The sequence below is a fragment of the Gopherus evgoodei genome, unplaced genomic scaffold (assembly GCF_007399415.2).
Source record: "Gopherus evgoodei ecotype Sinaloan lineage unplaced genomic scaffold, rGopEvg1_v1.p scaffold_37_arrow_ctg1, whole genome shotgun sequence".
Lineage (NCBI taxonomy): Eukaryota > Metazoa > Chordata > Testudines > Testudinidae > Gopherus > Gopherus evgoodei.
Genome location: NW_022060049.1, coordinates 1 through 21,997, shown reverse-complemented (window position 1 = coordinate 21,997; position 21,997 = coordinate 1). Strand labels below are relative to the sequence as shown.

Sequence of the window (21,997 nt, the reverse complement as noted above, 5' to 3'; positions counted from 1 at the left end):
GCGGTGAGGAGCACTGAACAGCACTGGGTAGGTCTGCGCTTTGAGCTAGGGGTATCACTCCCAGTTCAAAGGCACAGGCCCACACTAGCTCTGACAGCGCTGGCATGCTACAATTAGTATGTAGCTAAGGCAGCACAAGCAGTGGGAGGAGCAGCCACCTTGGGAATAGACTTTGGGGTTGGGATGGGATCATACTTGGGGTGGTTGAACCTCCCGCTGCTCCTGCCATCACAGCTACTCTCTATTTTTAGCACACAGGGCTAGTGCGGGTGTGTCTCATCAAGCTGGGAATTATACCCCCAGCTCAAAGTGTAACCATGCCCTACGTGACGGTGTCCCAGCCGCTACTGCAAAATGATTGCACCGTGCCTTCCCTGCAACAATCCCGAAGCACTTCATAGCAACTAATGAATTCCTCCTCCCACCACCCTGGAGAGGCAGGGACATTAACATCTCCATCTATGGGTGGGAAGCTGAGGCACAGAGACATTAATGGCACAGTGGGATTTTTTCTGTCCCCCTCAATGGGAATATCACAAGGGACGCTGGGCATCATCTCTCACCAGCTAACTTGGCGGCAGCTGCCCGAATCCCTTCCCAGCTGCTGTAGAAGTACGTGAGGGTGGTTTTGTATAAGTTCTCCAGCAGTTCTAAATTCTCTTTGGCCTAGAGGAAATCAGGGACACATGAGCTCTCTCTGGCTAGAAGTGCCCTTTGACTGCCAGCACATGCTTTTACGAACCACAGGTAAATATGGGAAAGAACAGGTGGCTGGGTAGAAGTGGGAAAAATGGGAATCTGCGGCAGATTTACATTTCCCATCACCCTCCCTCATATATCCCACCCTTACAGTTATTTACATTGTCCATCACACATCCGCCCCCAACACACTCCTCTACACCACCACAAGCCTCTCCAGTCAATAATCTCATACAGTTCAACAGCTCACTCACAAGGTGTCTGCAAATGTCCTCCTGGAGTTCTGTAGGATTCAGCTTGGCTGTGTCATCAAGGTGCTTATTAATCACATGTTGGAGTCTCTTCAGTCCCAAAAACGGGAAACAGAGCTGAAATGTAGCTCTGCATTTCTGAAAAAGAGTGTCACACCACTGAATTGTTCCCTACCGAGTGCTGTGTTCAATCAAAGGGAACTCACCTGCGTGACTGCGCATCTATTCCAGGATAAAAAGGGATTCATCTGGGTGTAACTGGCAGAAACATGCAGGAATGACTAATAGAGGAGAGAGCTTCCACTGAAACCTGGAGGTAGCATCCATGTCTTTTGGGAACAGTTATACTGATGAAAGCTGCTTCACCAGCCACAGCTGTGGTCTCTCCTCTGTTCTGGGGAGGCAGGGGCCTGGGGTGCAGAGACAGACAGGAACAGAGACCTGTAGGGGTCAGACTCATGACCTATCCTGAATTCTGGTGAAGCAGCCATGGACCAAGCTGGCTGGAACTGACTCAGCAGGAGGGCAATGAACTAAGGGGAGAATTTGGGCCTCCACAACAGGCAGGAATAGCAGAGCTCCCCTGGCATTGGGAGGAAGATTCCTTTGGCTTAGGAAATAAGTCATTGTCAGTCTTACCATTGAAACCTGGGGGTTTGGGTCTTGCAGGTGCAGCAGAAGCGTGACCCAGCTCTTTCGAACCTGCTCGGTGAAATAGGCCTTCCATTTGTTCTTTGTCAACTGAGCCAGGATGCCAAATAGGACAAAGGCCACTGAGCGAAGAGCATCATCCTCCTACAGCCAAGAAAACCCCACAACTTGGTAAGTAAGGGATAATCCCATCACACACCTCACACAGCCATCTCTTCTACGCTAAAGTAGAGTGATTCCAACTACACCTAGTCGGAAAAACTTTAATTAACCAATTTTTTGTTCAAATTTGCTGATTAATGAAAATATTTTAGAGCCAGTTCAATTTTGACCAAATTCCTCCGGAAGCCAGGCAGGGGTCCTTAGAAACCTGCCTGGTGTCTTGCCAGTGCACCCATCCAGGTCCTTGGCAGCCAATCTAGCAGGCTGACTAGGATTGTAGGCTTCTTCAGGGGGAGAGATAGCTCAGTGGTTTGAGCATTGGCCTACTAAACCCAGGGTTGTGAGCTCAGTCCCTGAGGGGGCCATTTGGGGGAACTGTGGTAAAAAGCTGGGAATTGGTCCTGCTTTGAGCAGGGGGTTGGACTAGATGACCTCCTAAGGTCCCTTCCAACTCTATGACCCTCAGAGTCCTGGCTCTCAAATTTGCAACTCCCTGGCACCTCTAGTTCCCAGCACCAGGATAGTCTGAGAGCAGACTGCCCTGGGCCAAGGCTTCCAATAGAGCTAGGCTGAGCATAGTAATTCTGTTTCACAAGGAGTTTTGAAGTTTGGGGAGAGGGGTTCCCACAAATAGGAACAAAACCAAAATTTGAAATCTCAAAATTCTCTGCTAAACAGAATTATCATTCCAACCCTCTCCTATAAAAATGGTATAGAACAGGCCCCAAACTCTCTATTGCACTCTGTAACCCCCTTTTCATGGTTATCTAGCTACCTAATCTAGTATTCAGACTTTCTTTGAGGTTCTCAGTGGCAATAAAGAAGAACAGAAGGGTGAGACTGTGGGAGCAGGGATGTCATCCCCATCCTCCTAATGTTCTCCTCTTCCACAAAACACCTCTCTTCCCTGGGGCCGAAAATCTCTGCACTATGACATGAGCAATGCCCAGGGAGTTCCCATCACACATCGTAAATGGAGTCTAATCAAGATCGGTTGAACTGGGGTTGGACAGTTCTGTTCACATACATCGTCAAAGTAGGTCCGGATCTGTTGGGTGAGGTCTCTGAAGGAAGAACCGATGTCCTTCTCTTTCAGTTGCTTCAGGACTTTGGCCAGTGCATTCATGCTCTCGCCAATGACTTCAGAACTGAAAATGTCATGTAAGGCCCTGATCAGTATGTCCAGAAGAAACTTCTTGTGCTTTTTCACCTGGACAAACAGATGACATTAAAGAACAATTATCACTGATCACAATTCTAAGAAGTTTTCTTTAGCAGTTATGAAGCAGTGGGAATTTCATCAACCCCCTCTTACCCCAGAGACCTATAGCTATATTTCAGACCAGGTGCTAGCTACAATGAGCCAAACTCGGTGCCATAATACACCTGTGTAATCCTATTATTAGATTTCTAGTTACTTAGATTCCAAGGCCAAAAGGGACCATTGTGATTATCCGGTCTGACCTCCTGCATAACGTAGAACTTCCCCAAAATAGTCTCTGTTTGAACTAGAGTGTCTCTTATAGAAAAATATCCAATCTTGATTTTAAAATTGCTAGTGACCGAGAATCCACCGCAACCTTTGGTAAATTGTTCCAATGGTTAATTTAAATTACCATTAAAAATGGATGCCTTATTCCCATTCTGAATGAGTCTAGCTTTGTTTTTCCTCATTGAATCTTGTTATACCTTTGTTTGCTAATGTGAAGAACCCATTACCAAAATTTGTTCCCCATGTGAGTAGTTATAGACTGTCCTCAAGTCACTCCTTAACCTTCTCTTCATAAAGCTAAATAGATTGAGCTCCTTGAGTCTGTCACTAAAGGTCTATTTTCCAATCCTTTGATAATTCTTGTGACTCTTCTCTGAATCCCCTCTAATTGATCAGCATCCTTCCTGAATTGTGGACACCTGATCTGGACACAGTATTCCAGCAGTGCTCACATGAGTGCCATATTCAGAGGGAAAATAACTTCTTTACTCTGATTCAAGATTCCTCTGTTTATGCCTCCAAGGATCATTTCAGCCCTTTTGGCCACAGCTTGGCATTGGGAGCTTATGTTCAACTGATTCTCTGCCATGACTCAAGTTTTTTTTCAGCGTCATTGCTTCCTGGGATAGAGTCTCCCACCCTGTAAGTATGGCCTGCATTTTTTCTTCCTACATGTATACATTTACATATGGTCATATTAAAGTGCACATTGTTTACTTATGCCCAGCTTACCAAAGGATCCAGCTTGCTCTGTATTGACTGCAAAAAGGTTACTAGGGTATGGGAGAGAGCAGAATTTGGCCTAGTGCATTGTGTGCAGTCTTTGTAAACTCTGAACAATTATTTCCCTTGGTTTCTCTAGTTATGTTGCATTCTATTCAGTAATCTCTCATACCTTCTGAGGCGCCCCATCGACTATATTTCCCAGGCCTCTTACAGCCATCTGACGGACAATGCTGTTCCTATCCTGTGACCTTTCTTCCAAGACGCGTAAGACACTCTTCAGGAACTTCTTCTCCCTGAGCATGGGATCACTCATGAGCTGAAATAAAATCAACATGTCCATTAGCCCCAGTATGATCATAAAGATTGGGAATAGAATTTGAGCAGACATGGAATACACTAAAAACAACAAGGAGTCTTCCTACAGCCACAGTCTTGGAGATACAGACTAATATGGCTTCCCCTCTGACACTCGGCACATAACACACTGTAACTTTATCATTCCATGCAAATGAGAAATGTCTTAAAAACATGGAGCTTTCCTTTTGGGCACTATAATAGGGATCCACTCACAGTCCTTTTCTCACCCCTGGTGCACCCTGCCAGCCGACCTCAGTGAGTCTTCTGTGGCTCAGGCCTCTGGCTAAGTCCCAAAGGCCAAATGAACCCCTTCTGGGGTAGTCAAGAACAGTCCCATTGCTCTCACTAGGGTCTCCAGCCCCAACTCTGGGTCCTTGAAATTCTGTCCTTTGTTCAAGTTCTCCATAAGCATTGTCCCCTTCCTGGGCCTTATGCCACTGTAAGTGATAGGGGAACCAGGGCCTGCCCATAACTCTGAGGTACAAACCTTGGACCCTGTAAACAGTAGTTAGGCACTGCTTGATTTCAGTTCATTGTTGATTCTTCCTACCGGCCACTTTTAGCTTCACCCTCACCTCAAGGTTAAAATTCTTAAGGACTCTCTTCCTGCAAACCCAACTTAAGCAAATGCTGCCAGAATCAAACTCTGGCAATCCCCTGAATTTCTGTGACCAGAGAGCAGCATCCTTTCTTGCCCCTCCAGTTCCTGCCAGGAACTGACCTGCTAAGGCCCTGCAGCTCCTTTCAGCTGAGCCTGATGGGCTCTGATTGGCTGCTTTCATGAGACCTCTCTAGACAGACCCAGATTTGTGGCTCTTTTCCTGGGGCAGGGTGTAGTAGGACCACGGGGCCTCTTGTAAGGAGCCTCAAAGCCCAGGTACAGCCCATCACTGTCACAGATCGATTGTTTTTCTTAGAACCAGATGAGCCCCTAAGATAGTTGCTTAGCATAAGTGGGAAGTATGATGCAGATGTTAGAGGAAGGCTGTGGAAAGGGAGGATGGCCCAGCAGTTATCAAACTAGCCTAAGACTTAGGAGACCCAGCTTCAATTTCCTGCTCCCTCAAAGACTTCCTGGGTGACCTTGGGCAAGTCACTTAGCCCTTCTGTGCATCAGTTCCCTGCCTGTAAAATAGGAACAAGAGTGCTTCCCTACCTCCCAGGAGTGATGTGGGGATACATACACACATTAATGAGTTTTGAGGTACTCAGATACTACAGTAATGAGAACCTACGATAGATGTGAATGTATTTGTATGTTGCTTGTTTTATAGTATTAGGACACTAGGTTCATTCAGAAGATCTGCTGAGCTAAACCAAAATCAGGAGCTGTTGGTTAGTATCAGCACTAGGACTTGGCAGAAGAGGTCCAAGAATTCAAACTCTGTCTGTATCTCTCAGCCAGCCCCTGTGGTTGTGCAGCTAGTATAGGCAATGACAGCAATACAAATATCAGAGAGAGAATGACTCCGAAAGGTAGAATGAAGTTCCTTGTCAGGTTTCCATATAAAAGGGGATCCATTCTACAATCTAAAATGACAATTACTCCTATGAACTGAACTGTACAACTCCCAAAGAAAGAAAGGCAAACAGACAATGGTCTAAAGGTGAAACTGCTCTTCAGAGCCCTGTGTCTTACCTGGGCAAGGAAAGCTGTGCTGGTGACTCGGTAGTTTTCTGTCGGGGAATTCACCCAGGCGAGGAGGCTTTGGATGATCTCAGGTGTTACTAGTTCAGATCTTAGCAGAACTCTGGAAGGCAAAAGAAACCGCTTATGGGGTCGATTGCACAAAGCTTGATAAGTATATGGAGGGGATGTTATGATAGGATTGTTAATTTGGGCAATTGATCTTGGATTACCACCAGATAGGTCTGCTCAATGGTCTGCGGGGAGATGTTGGATGGAATGGGAACTGAGTTACTGCAGAGAATTCCTTCTTGGGTGCTGGCTGGTGACTCTTGCCCACATGCTCAGGGTTTAGCTGATTGCCATATTTGGGGTCGGGAAGGAATTTTCCTCCAGGGCGGATTGGCAGGGGCCCTGGAGGTTTTTCGCCTTCCCCTGCAGCGTGGGGCACGGGTCGCTTGCTGGTGGTTTCTCTGCAGCTTGAGGTCTTCAAACCAATTTTGAGGATTTCAATAACTCTGTCCTGGGTTAGGGGTTGTTATAAAATTGGATGGGTGGGGTTCTGTGGCCTGCCTTGTGCAGGAGGTCAGACTAGATGATCATATTGGTCCCTTCTGACCTATGAGTCTATGAGTCTATGATTGCACACTTCAAAAACTCAGCTGGTCTGAGCAGACAGCTCTGATATCTATGGGTGGGAGCTCTATGTTTCCACCCAGGGCACCCCCCCACAAAGCTGTAAACTGGAGGTTCCCTCTCAGCCACTCTATTTGCTACTGATTCCCAAGGATAAAATGATGCCTCCTAGATCTCTTACCTCACCAGCAGACACACTCCCTCATGGTGAGTCTGGGGGTTTTCAAGTAGAATCCACGTTCCCTGCTCCCTGAGTTCTCTCATCAGTCTCACATTCCCAACTTTGGAAAGCATGGATTCAAATGCTTGGACAGAAAACCTGGGGAAAGAGAGGCACAGAACTGCAGCAATCGGTAGGAAGGTGCAGCCTGAGCAGAGTCAGGAAGCCCCGGTTATTTGTCAGGTTTGCTGTTCATCGACAGTTCATCCATTGGCAATATCCTGGACACCAGCGTCCCTGGAAGGACTTGATGCCGGGAGGTAAGTTTCAGTCTCATACATCTCATATAACTAGTTTTGCTAGGGACAAATTTTTGCAGTCATTTTTCCCTTTCTGCATGGAGCATGGGCACTAAGACTACAATGATATGGAAAAGATACATGATCAGGATCCAAAAACTGGGGGCATAGAGTGTGGCGATCACTAATGGACATTTTGGGGTCATATCTCCAGATATGATGTGACAGAGCGCTGAGGGTTTGCACTTGAGTCAGCATTCTGGTCACCATTAGTACTAATTCAGTTCCTCACAGAAGGCCTAATTGCTCAGAGGTGTACCTGACTATGAGGTCAGATTGGGGCTAGTGAGTCAAGGAACCAATCATTCCATTAATAGGGAAACTGTGTAAAAGGACATGGGCAGGAGCCCTTTGAGGGGAACAGACAGAGAAAGAAACTTGGGTGACCAGATGTCCCGATATTTGGGGCTTTATCTTATACAGGTGCCTCTTACTCCCAATCCCCTGTCCTGATTGTTCACACTTGCTGTCTGGTCACCCTAAGAGAAACAGAAGGAAAAAAGTTGGGAGAGCCTGACAAAGTAAGGTCTCTGAGTGGAAACACCTTACCCCCCATTTTGGAGAAGAGTTTAGAGAGTTGAGATACGAGATAAAGGTGCTATGTATTGGTAGGGGGATTAAATAGACTATACATTGAAGTGTACAAACAAGAAAGTCTCAAGGTTTGTAGAAGATGTGGGGGTGCAACACCCCTCTCTGTCACAGCAGGGGGCTCATCAGGGATTTCCCTGTTATCTATGCAAATGGAGAGCCTGCTGGAGAAGCCGGGGTAGAGGTTTGGCAGGCCAGGTGATGGAGGGAACACTGAAATGGATGGCGAAGCAGCAAAGAGAAGTGTAGAACAGGGGTTCTCAACTTTTCTGTTTCTGAGCCTCCTCCCACCCCCAATATGCTATAAATACTCCATGGCCCAGTTCCAGGCCTCGGCCCTGCCAGGCATCAGAGCTTGGGGCTCCTGGCTCTGGATTTTAACTGCACAGGGTGCAGGGGCTCGGGACTTTAGTGCAGGTCCTGGGCCTCAGGGCTCCAGCCTGCCTGGGCTGAGAGCTTCAGCTTTCTGCCCTGAGCCCCAACTAGTCTAATGCCAGCCCTGCTTGGCGGACCCCCTAAAACCAACCCGGTTGAGAACTGCTGGTGTAGAATACCCTACAGACCTTCCAACAATCCCACCATGCAGAAGAACAGCCTTTGCTTGCCTGGTAGGTTTAACAGCAAAAGCGCCTTCAAGAATTGATATGGGAGTAAGCCCAGATCTGGCAACAACTCCTCCAAAGTCTGGCAAGTCCTGTGACAGGAAATGGAAACCAGGCACAAGAGATCAGACTCTGTAAAATGGGACATACAAACAACCCTGATGTGGTTTTGGTTACTCTTAAAGGAGCAGCAGTGAGAACTCATAGGGACAGAACAATGTGGGCCCTTCGATTGACACCCTATTTAACTGGGGAAGCACATATATGGCTCTTAGTGATTAGCGAGCAAGAGATTATGACATGATTAAAGCAGCCATGCTGGACTAGGTGGGGCCTGTCCGTAGAAAAGTACTGCCAGAAATGGAGAGTTGAAAGATGGATTGAGGGATTATCCCTCTGTGCATTTGGATAGAAATTGAAAGACTGGGCCACTCACTGGTAAGGCCAGATACTCAAAATGGGAGGGGGGAGATTCTGGAAGTTTCTTCAGAGTCTCCCTGAGCATACCTGGGCATGGGTTACGTGGCGCCAGCCAGTTAATCTGCACCTCACAGTTAAAGTTACAGAGGAATTTGCAGGGATGGACATTCCCAGAGTGAGTCAGTGGTTTAAGGGACTAGATTTGAGAAGGAGTAGAGTGCCTCCAGATGGGAAGAGTAGCAAGAAGAAGAGGGAGGAGCCTCAAGGAACTGTAGCGGGAGCTCGGCCTGCAGTGTGCTTCTGACATGGACGTGAAGGACAGCTAAAAAGAGACTGTCCTAAAATGGACTGTGAATTTGCACAGCTTTGTGGCTGGGACAAGACTCCTAGGCAGGGAAGAAAAAAGCAAGTAGCTACCATACTGGTATGGGTAGGGAGGAGCCATCAAAGGGAATAATGGACACAGCTTCATCCTGTTTGCTGATCAGGCAGGAGTTAGTGAAACCCCACTGGATACTTCCCAGAGGTAGGATCAAAACTGAATATGTCCTTGGAGACAATACATTCTGCCCAATGGCAGAAGTGACTCTGGAAATCAAGGGGAAGTTTAGGCAGAAGCATGTAGGGGTAGTGGATGGATTGCCCCACTGCCTTCTGCTGGGCATGGACTGGGATCCCTTTCTAACCGGGACACCAAGGCATGTGTGGAGGCCCAGAAGGGTGGAAGTAAAACCGGCAGGGCCAGGTAAAGAGGAAATGTACGAAAGGGGGTGGAGGAACCTAGACACGAAAGTACAAGCCACAGAGAAGGTGAGGATGGAGAAGTCCCCCGAGAGACAAGAGGGAGGAGAGAGAAAACAAAAGTCAAGAGTAAAGGTGACTTAAGATCATCCATTGGGGTCAAACAGTCAGTAGATCCCTGACCACCAGGATCTCAGGAGCCGGCATCCCGAGAACACTTTGGAGGGACTCCGAGCAGTCTGTGTTCGTGGAAGAGGCTGGGGCACAGCATACCACCCGTCACATATAGGGACCTAAATCTGGCCTGCGCATGGGCCAACAGTATGAGCAGAATATACACTTGTGTCTGCAGCGTCAGCGATCACATAGCTAGGTACCCATCCATGGGAACAAATTCAAGTTTTGTGGACAAAACTTAGGCACTCATGCTTGAAAACCTGACTCACTGTGGCCGCTACATAAGATCAGCCTTACTGGGTCAGTCCAATGGTCCATCTAGTCCAGTACACTGTCTTCCAACAGTGGTCAATGCCAGCTTCTTCAGAAGAAATGAACAGAACAGGGCAATCATGAAGTGATCCAATCCCCGTTGTCCAGTCTCAGCTTCTGGTGGTCAGAGGCCTAGGGACACCCAGAGCTTGGGGTTGCATCCCTGATCATCTTGCCTAATAGCCATTGATGGACCAGTCCTCCGTGAACGTATCTAATTCTTTTTTTAACCCACTTATACTTTTGACCTTCACAACATTCCTTGGCAATGAGATCCACAGGTTGACCATGTGTTGTGTGAAGTCGTACTTCCTTATGTTTATTTTATACCTGCTGCCCATCCGTGAACAGAGTTTAGTTCCCGGTTTCCTAGGAAAAGTCAGAGACATTATAAAACCAGGAAGTCTGTAATTTGAGCACCTTGTTGGCTCGGAATAAAGAAACACAATAATAATAGAAACTAATAATGTTGTGAGATTGGTGGGAAATGTACATTAATGGGCTACCAGAGCTGAAGTCAACTGATGACACAGGAATCTCTTAGTGTTAACTGGGGAGGGGCACAGAGTGGATGCTGAGGGGTCTGGTATGTACATTCTAGTTAACTAAAAGATTGCCATACGAGTCTCAAAGAAAAGCCCATGTCACCAATATCATTGTGAAACGTATCTACAGATGCTGTGTAAAGATCCATATATATGCATTGAAAATTACATTCTTATGAGCTGTGTCTAGAGACCAGTCACCAGGAAAGGTGAAAATATGGTTTTCTTTCAGGCAAGAAATGTTTCTCTTATCTGTTTGTTTACATGTAAATTAAGCATGTAGGATTCACAATCAGTTCAGAAGGACTGTGAGAACTTCAAAGAAAGAAAAGTAACAGGAAGTAGACAGGGGATGAGGACCCAATTTTGGGGTACACATCAAAGGTTTGCTCTAGTATATTTGGGGGACAAAGACGACACCCTGGCATCTTTCACTTAGGAAGTAGATGGACAGCGGGGTCGCTATCAGGCTTGGTTGAGAACATTGGGTGAGAAACATTTTTAGACAGGAGGTTAACCTGTTGGTTAAGTTTAGTCTCTAGGAGCATGTTATGATTTCATTTTACATGTAACCATTTTTTGCTTGCATTCTTACTCACTATCACTGGAATCTCTGTTCTTTGATCATCTCTGTTCTTGTTTGCACTATAAATATATCGAAGTGCTGTGTGTTTTGCACTATAGAGTATAAGTAATACAGTATAAAGTAGAGAGTCTAAAGTTTAAGTAATAAACTGGTGCGTACTGTTCCATTGGGAACAGCAGGCCTGGTAATTCTGTGGGTGTTCAGTGAATAAAAGGTCTGGACACTATACGGAATGGTCAGAAGACTCGGGGGTTGGCGTGTGCCTATCACTAACCTGTACAAAGAGACTAGGGTCTGAGGAGGCCTGGATGGCAGTGCTTGTTTTGCCAGAGCCTGGTCATTTTAGGGAACTGACCCACAGCAGACACAGACAAGACTTCCTCACTCTAAGGGCAGGTGATGGTAAAGTGCCTCATAACCTTGGGAACTCCTGGGGAATGTCACACAACTCTATTGGAATTCTCTTTGTTTCTCTCCCTTCCTTCTAATTACCGGCAAGGGTTGCCTTCAGTATGTTGTCGGTCTTTTTGGAATGACTCCTGACTGCTGATCACTGGCAAAGGCATCTTTTGGCCTAAAGTTCGGCTGACCTGCTGCAGGAGAACAGGAAACAACTCTGGGAGCAGCTTCTGCACAGCTTTGCTCGACTGCAGTGCTGATACCACCTCAAAGATGGCACATGTTGCCTGAAAGGAGAGCATGGTAAAGAATGAGATCTCCTCCCAACACCATCACACCCTCTCTCCCCTTCTGATATCTGCTCTACTAAATTCTCACTTCTGCCAGTAACTTGAAGGACTGCGAGCAACTCCCTTAACTCGTGGCTCAGTTTCCCACATCTATAAAAATGTGTATGACCTACCAAGGCATGTTGTGAGTCCTAAGGAATATTTGTAAAGCACTGTGAGAAACCTGGTTCAAAGACTTTCTTATTGCCAGATGTTCTTAAGTAAATCAGCCACGTACTCTAAAACTGCCGTATTTGTTCCACAGACAGCAGAGCTGGATTCAGGGAAACAGTACATCAGAGGAGAACTGCCCACACAGCAGTATTCTACCACACTTCTAGCTTTCCATCAGCAGGATTGTCACAGGGCAGAGGAAAGCCTGAAAGACGTGTCTGTCATCTAACTTACTGAGAGAGGTTCAGCAACTGCCAAATGCCTGTCAGTTTCAGTCTCTGAGGTGACGCTTCCTTCTTGGCTTGTTGACGTCTTTATTTTTTCTATCAGGACCTGTAGGACTTGAGTGGCAAGCAAGGGGTCCCCCCCCAGAGATCTCCACAGCTCAGTGGTGTCACTGCAATTTAATAGAAGTTACATGTAACCCCTGGACACTTTTGTGGCTCAGATTGAATGCGTCATCTTTAAGTAAAGACCAAATTATCTCCAGTTATACCAGTAAAGATAGGTCTTTAGGATGTCAAAGAAGTTATGAATTAATGGAAACAGAATGACAATTAATTTCTCTCCGCACCCCACCTTAACATGCTCTTGGACCTTCCTGCAGAAAGACCCAGGCTATTAACCGGCAGAAATTATCCCAAACTGTCTGCTGCTTAAATGAAGCCCTGCAGCTCCCAGTAAAGCTGTGGGATCCATGTTTTACCAAGATGAATGCAATAGGTAGCGGTATATACCTGTCCATCGGCAGACGCTTGCTGAGGAGGCTGGAGATCACTGCCTCTAGGTGCTGGTGAGCTAGAATGGGCACTGCCTCCAGCAGGAACTGCCTCAAGCTGCCCTCCTGGATATTAGACATGTGGCTATATATTATATCCAGGATAGCTGGCACCTGGAAGGAACAAAACCAAAAAGAAATGTCCCTTATTCTTTCTCTCTATTCAGTCTACAGAATCAAAAACTTTATTTAGCCATTTGCTGCTTTTTTTGAAATTCCTCAAGAAACAAACGTTCAACTATGTCTGCGTAACTTTAACCCACAACAATTGCCCACACTTGGCTGTAAAAATTAACACTGACACACACATATACATACCAGGGAAGTTAATGGGGTGGTGCCCAGCTACGCATTAAATAAACCAGTTTGCATGCACAAGAGAAGGCTTTGCTTGCCCAGATTTTGCAGGTGTGATTTAAGCAGCCAAATCTACCATTTGCCTCTAAGGATGCAGAGTTCATAAACAACCACAAGCACAAAATATGAAAGTGCTTTAAACACAGTGTGCAAATGCCTGGGATTATGAACAGGCGATGACCTCTCATATTCATTCCTAGCCCTTCACATCTTCAAAACACTGTGCAAATGTGGCAGTTCTGCTGGGAGGGTTCCCTGTCCTGAGGCCTTTCACCAGCCTTGTTAGAAGATTTGTGGAGTGCTCCTTTCATCTAGCCCTAAAGCACTGGGCTCCAGAATAAAGCGTATAAATAGTGGATCCCAAAGACACTCTAGTTTTTCCCCTCCCTCCTTCTATTCTTAAAGGGTACGTCTACACAGCAAAAAAACATACCACAGCAGTGTAAAAGTGTTGCTCTTCGTGCTCGGGCTGGAGCCCAGGTTCTGAAACCTGGCAAGAGGGTGGGTCTCAGAGCCCAGGCTCCAGACTCACTGGGAATGACTACAGGGCTATTTTTATCCAGGTAGCCCTTAGCCATAGGCCTCCTAAGAACTAGATGCCTCCAAGTGCCAGTCATTCTGTCGTCTTGTCTTTTCCCCAGAGTCTGTTTTTTCAAGCCTTTCTTGGCTGAATACTGTGGCAACAAGCTAGACAAATAAATAACCAACCACCTTCCTTTTCCCTTGGATTCTTTGTCTACTGCTATTGATTCTGCCATTGCCTATCTTAGGGTAGGAACAGAGATGGAATCGACTCTGTGTCCGAGGGGGAGAAACAGCAAGATTTTTGTTCCTTATACATGAGGGCAAAGATCTAAAAGCCTACAATTTAGGCAGAAAACCTCTCCAGTTTCCCATTTTACCTGGTCCAGTATGGCATCTCCACACTCCTTTAGGATGATCTTCATCCATAGCCCAGCTGCCGTGGCACAGGTGGGGTTAGCAGACAGCATACTATCCATTGTGGCCTCAATAAAGTCTGCAGCCTGTTCGGAAGGGAAGTACTCACTAACAACCTGGGAACAAAGCAAAAGCAGGAGAGACTGCTATGATGTTTGGCTCCAGCACTTTAAAAATGGAAGCCTAATATCTCCATGGAAAAAGATCTATGAATCAGCATATTGTTAATTAGTCTTATGTCCAGCTAACCATCTGGGATTCAATTTCTCTCTATAGTCTATATACTACATTTTTGTATTCTACACTAATGATATCAGGTTTGAGGCAAAGCCGCTGTTGCACAGTTAGCACAACATTGTACTGGATATGCAGGAGGTAAGTTTCCAATCTGTATTCTCTTAGATACACTGCATCTTTTTACAACCTATCAAATGAAGTCAAGAGAGGCATGCACACAAATATAGGCTAAGGCAAACCCGCAAGGTGACAGAATGAAGACTGGGTGGTTTCTCAGCTTGATGTTCCACTAACACAGTTTTCTCTCATGGATGGCTGGATAGGTACATGTGTGTGTGCATCTGCATGCGCATTTTCATGCACGTGCAACATTCAGTGGAATCTGGTTTTTACATGGCATTCATAGCACACATCTGCGAAAAGCATCTCGCTGGTTACAGGCAACGAATGCCCCACGCCCACAGCTTGCTCCAAGTACAGAAAGGCATCATGAAAGCGTAAATGTAAAATGAACAGTGCCTGGTCACTAGAACATCCACACAAGTTTTTTGAGTCAGTTACCCTGGCCATTTTGGAAGATGCCTGAAACAGAGCCTCAGGGTCTGGAGCTGTTGTTAGTTCTTCACAGAGACAGCTCAGCTCCTCCTCCGCTGACCCCAGGTTCATGGGCTGGCCTGAAGTGGAGAAAAGGAGAAAAAGTACTGTAATGATTAATGAAACGGAACCTCTACTGCATGGACATTCATACAGAAGGATCCATGTACTATGCTGTTATTAGCACAGTGTAAAATCTTGGCCCCATCAAAGTCAATGGCAAAACTCCTGTTGACTGCAACGGAGTCGAGATTACACCCTAAATGTCTGAAAGTTAACAGTAGTGGTATGTTATTGTGACTGATACGGGATTGAACAAGCACCATATTCTGCTTGGAGCAGCTTTCTGGGTGTGTCTGGTTTCAGTAGCATCTCTGCTCTCAGTATTTAAATCTAATCTCATATTCAAGTACAACTCATGCAGGTAGATGTGAGGTTCCAATGTAGAGGTGAATCCCTCCAGCAAACTCTCATTGTAAAAGAGATGGGGATGGACAAAAACTTTGGCAGGAAACCCAGGCTCATCCGTCACTTCTAAACAATGCTGGGATTTCCATGTTGTACATTTAAAAGTTTGGAGTCCCTTATTCTGTTTCTGAATCACCAACACTGTTTTTTAGGACTGATTAATAATAATTGGAAATTGGGTGACCAGATGTCCCGATTTTATAGGGACAGTCCCAATTTTGGGGTCTTTTTCTTATATAGGCTCCTATGATCCCCCACCCCGTCCCGATGTTTCACATTTGCTGTCTGGTGACCCGAATTGGAAATGCCCTTAAATGATAACCAAGCTCTATCCCATTAGGTGAAAAGAATATCCTACTCCAGGGGTCAGCAACCTTTCAGAAGTGCTGTGCCGAGTCTTCATTTATTCACTCGAATTTAAGATTTCGCTTGCCAGTAATACATTTGAACGTTTTGAGAAGATCTCTTTCTAGAAGTCTATAATATGTAACTAAACTATTGTTATATGTAAAGTAAATAAAGCTTTTAAAATGTTTCAGAAGCTTCATTTAAAATTAAATTAAAATGCAGAGCCCCCCGGACTGGTGGCCAGGACCTGGGAAGTGTGGGTGCCACTGAAAATCAGCTCACGTGCCACCTTCGGCACTCGTGCCATAGGTTGCCTACCCCGTCCTACTCTTTCACAAAGGGGAAAATGGCCTACACTTACTCCAATAGCTTTGAATGTTCATGACAGAGGGCTGCTAGAAGAACTTTTTGTTTAAAGAATTATTCCAGGAAACCCCTCCAATACAGCCAGTGGCAGGGTAAAGAGAATGAAAATGTTTAGTACCAAGGGCTTGTCTATATGAAGATAGTCAAGAAAGCACTTTCAAAATGCATTAGTTAAACTTCATTAAACACCTTTGGGGACACATTTATTTAGAATTAAAGGGGCTTTATTTCAGGTTAGTTTTATTCTTATAATTCACTATAATTAATTCAGTATCAGAGCATCCACACGTGTGTTTAATGCCACTTTAAATTTACACCTATAGTTCATCTGGATTAACTTTCCTTAGTGTCCCTGTGTAGACAAGCCCAAAGGAATTGAGCAGTTATCTACCTGGTGCAGACCATTTATTATTTGAACAGTTCCCAGAAGTGTGCTAGGCTCTTTACACATCATAATTATCTCTTCTAATGAGGTATTTACAAGATGCCCACCACTCTATTATCTAAGTGCCAACAGACAGGACAGAAAGAACTAGACAGGCAGAAAAATGGACATTACAACAGTGAAAGAAGGTGAAGAATTACTTATACCTGCTTACAGTGAAGAATTACTTATACCTGCTAATAGTCTCCTCACCTTGCATACTGAGAAGGCAGCTGATACAGTCAACCACCCGCTGACGGGACGTGGCCAGTGAATCACAGCTGTATGGTGCTATTCGTCCAATCAGAGATCCAAACTGATTAAAAGTTTCCTGAGTCTAATTAAAGAAGAAGGAAGAATGAATATTCTCCAGTTGTTCTAGACTTCACTTGCCATCTTTATCGTTGATACCCGTCAGCTCTGTGTTTCTGGGGAACCAGGGCACAGTATCTAGCCTGTGTGACTCATGAAGGACACCCTCAACCCCCATCTCTGTTTGAACCCAAACCGATCAGAGAAAAGGCTTGCAGAGAACAATGAAGGGTTTGGGGAGACACACCTAGACCCCTCCTGACAAGGCTGACAAGATTAAGACATTTCCATTTGCATACAGAAGGAAGAACAGAGACAACTCCCCTAGCCTCAACTGCATGAAAGATGGAATAGGGATTAGCATAAAGAAGAAGAACAGAGAACCGCACTGAACTCTGGGACCAGAAAAGCAGGAACGCATTGAAACACGGGAATCCCTGCTCCAGATGTTAATGAACCTACACCTGCACACACCCAGCTCAGCAATTATCAGACCAATTCTAGTAATAAATCTTTGACTAATATCCCAAAATACTGAAGCATCCTAGTTGCCTTGTGAGCTCCTCAGAAGAAAACAACACCCATAGCCAAGAGTGATTAGCTCCTATTGTTTAACCTAAAGAAAACCCTTGAGCCATCAGTTTACCCATAAACAAATCTAGTGTTCTCCCTTGAACCATTGTATTTTCTCTACAAAACCCTCGACCTATGCCCAAGTAAGGTTCTGATGTATAGACCCAAACTCTGCATCAGTTCCACTGGGATTCCATCTCCTGACTGATCGTGCTGGGGGCTCTGCCCGTCTCCAGCACTCAGGAGTCTGAGCTACCACCATCACCTGGAAATCCTGACCAGTTCAAGCCTCATGGAGTGGGTGAGATCCATCTCTCTCTCTCTCTTTTCTTTTCTACCTCAGGTATTAACCTTTAAAATGTAACTGTTATGTTTGTTTAGGCCTCCTGGTGTAGTTATCACTATGATTCAATACATAACTTTTATAGTTCAGCTGGTTGCTTCTCTCTCTCGCTCTCTCTCTCTCTCTCTCTGAACTTTACTCTTTTGGTTTTTTAGCTTCCCCCACTTACTCTGCAGCAACACTTTTTGTACCTAAGCTAAAGATCCCTGTAGTGCCCCAAAATACTATGGAGTTTGCTCATCAAGTGGATTATTATCCATACAATTGTAATGTGAAAGTGTGATAGGAACGTGTTAAACCTGGGGCACATAAGGGGCGGGGGGCGCAGCTGAAAGTGCTGCTTAACCCAGCCCACTGAATACAGGGACATATAAGGGGATCAGCTGGGGAGTGCTGATTGACTTGCTCTGCTATTGTGTGTGTGTGTGTGTGTGTGTGTGTGTGTGTGTGTGTGTGTGTACACATGTTCATCTAGTTCTAGTTATTAGCTCTGGGGAACCTGGGTCCTGCAGGGTAGCTCCATTGGGAGAGGACTTGTAGAAGGAAGGAGCAGCGCTCCATATGAACATGCAAATGACATAAGCAGCACATTAATAGAATTATAGAACCACTCCGCCCCCCTCCTCACAGAAGAGTAACCCTAATTAATGAGCCTACCCAAAGTAACGGGCACATCTGGTAACAGTGTGCCTCTGATTCCTGTACTGAACTGGGTAAGGCACATTGGAAAATATAATCCCAATTGTATATGCAAACAGATGGGGTTTAAATTAGCTGTTATCACTCAAAAAAGAGACCTCAGAGTCATTGTTTACAGTTCTCTGCAAGCATCTGCTCCACATGCCGTCAAAAATGCTAACAACATGTTAGGAACCATTAGGAAGGGGATCGACAATAAGACAGTAAATATCATTATGCCACTATATAAATCTACAGTACCCCCACACCTTGAATACTGCGTGCAGTTTTGCTCATCTCATCTCAAAAAAGATACATTAGAATTGGAAGAAGTACAGAGAAGAGCAACAAAAATGATTAGGCGTATGGGACAGCTTCTCGTACAAGAAGAGATTAAAAAGACAGGCACTTTTCAGCTAGGAAAAGAGATGACTAAGAGGGAATATGATCAAAGCCTATAAAATCATGACTGGTGTAGAGAAAGTCAATCAGGAAGTGTTATTTAGCCCTTCACATAACTCAGGAACAAGGGGTCACCCAATGAAATTAATAGGAAGCAGGTTTAAAACAAACAAAGGAAACATTTCTTCACACAATGCAGTCAATCTGTGGAACTCATTGCCAGGGAGATGTTGTGAAGGCCAAAAGTATAACTGGGTTCCAAAAAGAATTAGATGAGTTCACGGAGGACAGGTCCATCACTGGCTATTAGCTAATATGGTCAGGGATGCAACCCCATGATCTGAGTGTCTCTAAACCTCTGACTGCCAGAAGCTGGGGCTGGGACTGTCCAACAGGGGATGGTTCACTTGGCAATTGCCTTGTTCTGTTCATTCCCTCTGAAGCATCTGGCACCCACCACTGTCAGAAGACAGGATACTGGGCTAGATGCACCATTCTTCTGGGGGTTCCAGGATAGCCACTCTTATGTTTTATGTTCTTAGCTGATTACATAGAAATTCAGCTTTAGCATCCTGGGAGCATAAGAACCAAGAATGCATTTGTGACACTGGCAGACCAGTTAACCTGTGTATGACCCATAATAACTTAACAAAAGCCACTTCTACTGTATCAAGACAGTTCACTTGCATGTGAATTTCAAAGAGATGTTCATACATCAAAGAGATGCTAGTCTAATGACTAGCAATCATCAACTCATTCAAAAATGAACAATAGATGCGAAGTGTATTTGTCTGTGGTTATCTATACCTGGTTAGAAGTTTCACAATGTAACCAAATTAGCTTGTAGATGCTAATTCCCTTTCAAGGCTTAATTGCCTTAATTATGTATGCAAAGTGTTCAGTTAACCTTAAAATCAAAGATGTAAGACACTTCAGGAAAACAATCATTTCTACATTATCTTCAGCTTAACTATCTGTGTTATAATGGAAGAACGGCTAATTAGCTTATGTGAATGAATGTAACTAGATTACTGTATATGCACAGGAAATAGAAGGTTATCTTCAAAGCAAAGTACAACAGGCCATCTGCATTGGAGGAAGGTCCTTCTGTGACAATTTCTATTAGGTAGGCTTGTCAGCCTGCTAGAATAGCTATAAAAGGGAAGGCTGGGGCCTGATCCTATCATCTCTAGTCTGCTTAAACTTTGAACATGGTAAGTGTGAGCCTTAGGACAGAGATCTTCCAAATAATCATTTGGAATAACCTGGAAAAACTGACAGACTTTACATCTATGCTGCCTTTGGATCCTGATCTGCTGGGATAATTCCAGAGAGACTTTTAAAAACCAGCAGTTTATTCCATCACTGTTGTGATCCTGAACTATGACCATTGAAAGTCACTGTCTGGATAGTGATCTTTTAACCATTTGTAACTCTCTTCTTTCTTTTAACAATAAGTCTTAGATTTAGTTATTAAGGATTGGCTGACAGCATGATATTTGGGAAAGACCTGAGGATAAGCATCTGGGCCTTTATAATTAGTGAACCCCACATATGGTGAATCAGGTTTTCAGTAACCCCTCATTATATTAGACATAGAATATCAGGGTTGGAAAGGACCTCAGGAGGGATCTAGTCCAACCCCATGCTCAAAGCAGAACCAATCCCCACACAGATTTTTACCCCAGTTCCCTAAGGGGCCCACGCAAGGATTGAGCTCACAACCTGGGGTTTAGCAGGCCAATGCTCAAACCACTGAGCTATCCTTCCCCTCTCTTCCAAGACATGGATGTTTAGATGGGAGCCAAGATCTGGAATGCCAAAAGGGAAACGCGTTTGGCATCTTTTTAACTAGGGTGGAAGCTCTTTGCTTGTTGACTTGGTGAATCCAATTATAGAATAAGCCATCAGTTTGGGAGATTGTCTGCCCTCTAATTCTTGCAGTCTGCCCGCAGTGTGGTCACAGCATTGTTGTGTAAACCTCTCTCTTATGGAAGCAGAGGGATCTTAGTCACCTTGAAATCCCAGCTGCTGCCCTGGAAGAGTTTTTCATGTATTTGCATCGAGTGTCAGATCTGATAGAAGCAGAGAAGTCAGCTCAAGGAAGAGTATGGCTATACTCACTGTGCTATGAACTGTCTCTTGATAGGCAGTCAGCAGCTGGGTGCTGGCCTGAAAGGCCCTTTCTCTCTCCCACTCCTTCTCTGAACTGAACCATGTCGCTAGGAGCTGTTGGTAGAGCAGGGGAACGGACAGAGCTAGTACCAGAAAATCCCTCCCAAAGTTCCTCTTCAACAGGTTTAATAGTCACGAAAATCCCTCTCCAAAGCATCTCACCTCCATGGAGCAAAGGAATTACATGTCTAATGGAAGAGCCCCTAATATATACAAGTCCCAGGGGCCAGATTCACCTCTGGTGATTGAAGCCAAAGGAGTTACATGAGAGATGAATCTGGGCCCGTCTATGTGATGTCTGCTGTAGACTGTCTGATGGGAGCTGTCTAGCACATTGCATGCTGTTTGATGTCTGCTGCTGTGGTCTGTTTCCTGGGCAACTTCTCCCATGTTGAATGGCAAAATGACAGAGAGGAGCATTTCTTTTTATTAATTTGAAGAAGAGCAGAGAAGTCCCCTCAGCCAAGCTCCTTTTACAACTTCATTTTTATACTGAGGGTGCATCAAACTCCCCACCCCTCAGCTCTTCACAATATTCTGTCCATGTCTGAGGAACAGGAAGTCTCCTCTGAATGACTTTCCATACAGGGGGCCTAACTCACATTCATGAATTCCTCTTAGAAGAAGTGATCAGTTTCAACTGGTTCTCTTGGATTTGGCTACTGCAGGGGTGATTTTCTTGCCACTCCAAGTAGTGTCAATGACACTGTAAGAACTTGGTCCCAATCCAGCCCTGGCATGAAATGCCAAAGCTTCCATGGATTTCAGTGGGGCACATGCCCGCTTAGCCCAGGAAGAATTTGGTGCTTTCTCCCTAAAATTCACTCCATTGTGGAAAATTCCTCCACAACTGAAGCTTGACCCCCTAAATCGCCAACTCTTCCCTGCTGTAACACAAGAAACAATCTCCACCACGGTTCAATGGTCTACTCACTTCAAACATTTCCTGGAACCAGTTGCTGGTTGGTTCTTCCTCCAGCAAAGTCTCCATTAGCTTGTCAAGGGCT

The 21,997-nt window shown here is 45.1% G+C and overlaps 1 protein-coding gene across 10 annotated transcripts in view; it reads right to left on the bottom strand.

Moving 5' to 3' along the window:
* LOC115642043 (maestro heat-like repeat-containing protein family member 2B) overlaps positions 1 to 21,991 on the bottom strand; it is a 36,703-nt gene extending 14,712 nt beyond the window's left edge. For 6 of the 10 annotated variants that reach the window (XM_030545407.1, XM_030545409.1, XM_030545403.1 and 3 more), the window contains exons 1-15: positions 21,925 to 21,991; positions 20,940 to 21,044; positions 16,721 to 16,844; positions 14,869 to 14,981; positions 14,034 to 14,186; positions 12,734 to 12,888; positions 12,231 to 12,393; positions 11,587 to 11,780; positions 6,783 to 6,920; positions 5,978 to 6,089; positions 4,151 to 4,297; positions 2,791 to 2,973; positions 1,590 to 1,745; positions 954 to 1,088; positions 564 to 666 (exon numbers count right to left, since the gene is read on the bottom strand). In XM_030545407.1, the coding sequence (XP_030401267.1) occupies positions 564 to 666; positions 954 to 1,088; positions 1,590 to 1,745; positions 2,791 to 2,973; positions 4,151 to 4,297; positions 5,978 to 6,089; positions 6,783 to 6,920; positions 11,587 to 11,780; positions 12,231 to 12,393; positions 12,734 to 12,888; positions 14,034 to 14,186; positions 14,869 to 14,981; positions 16,721 to 16,844; positions 20,940 to 21,044; positions 21,925 to 21,981 (2,038 nt within the window). In that variant the 5' untranslated portion in view covers positions 21,982 to 21,991. Of the gene's footprint in view, positions 1 to 563; positions 667 to 953; positions 1,089 to 1,589; positions 1,746 to 2,790; positions 2,974 to 4,150; positions 4,298 to 5,977; positions 6,090 to 6,782; positions 6,921 to 11,586; positions 11,781 to 12,230; positions 12,394 to 12,733; positions 12,889 to 14,033; positions 14,187 to 14,868; positions 14,982 to 16,720; positions 16,845 to 20,939; positions 21,045 to 21,924 lie in introns of those variants that run through there. The other 4 variants (XM_030545411.1, XM_030545410.1, XM_030545412.1 and 1 more) reach the window with 4 other exon arrangements.
* Positions 21,992 to 21,997: the final 6 nt, after the last annotated feature.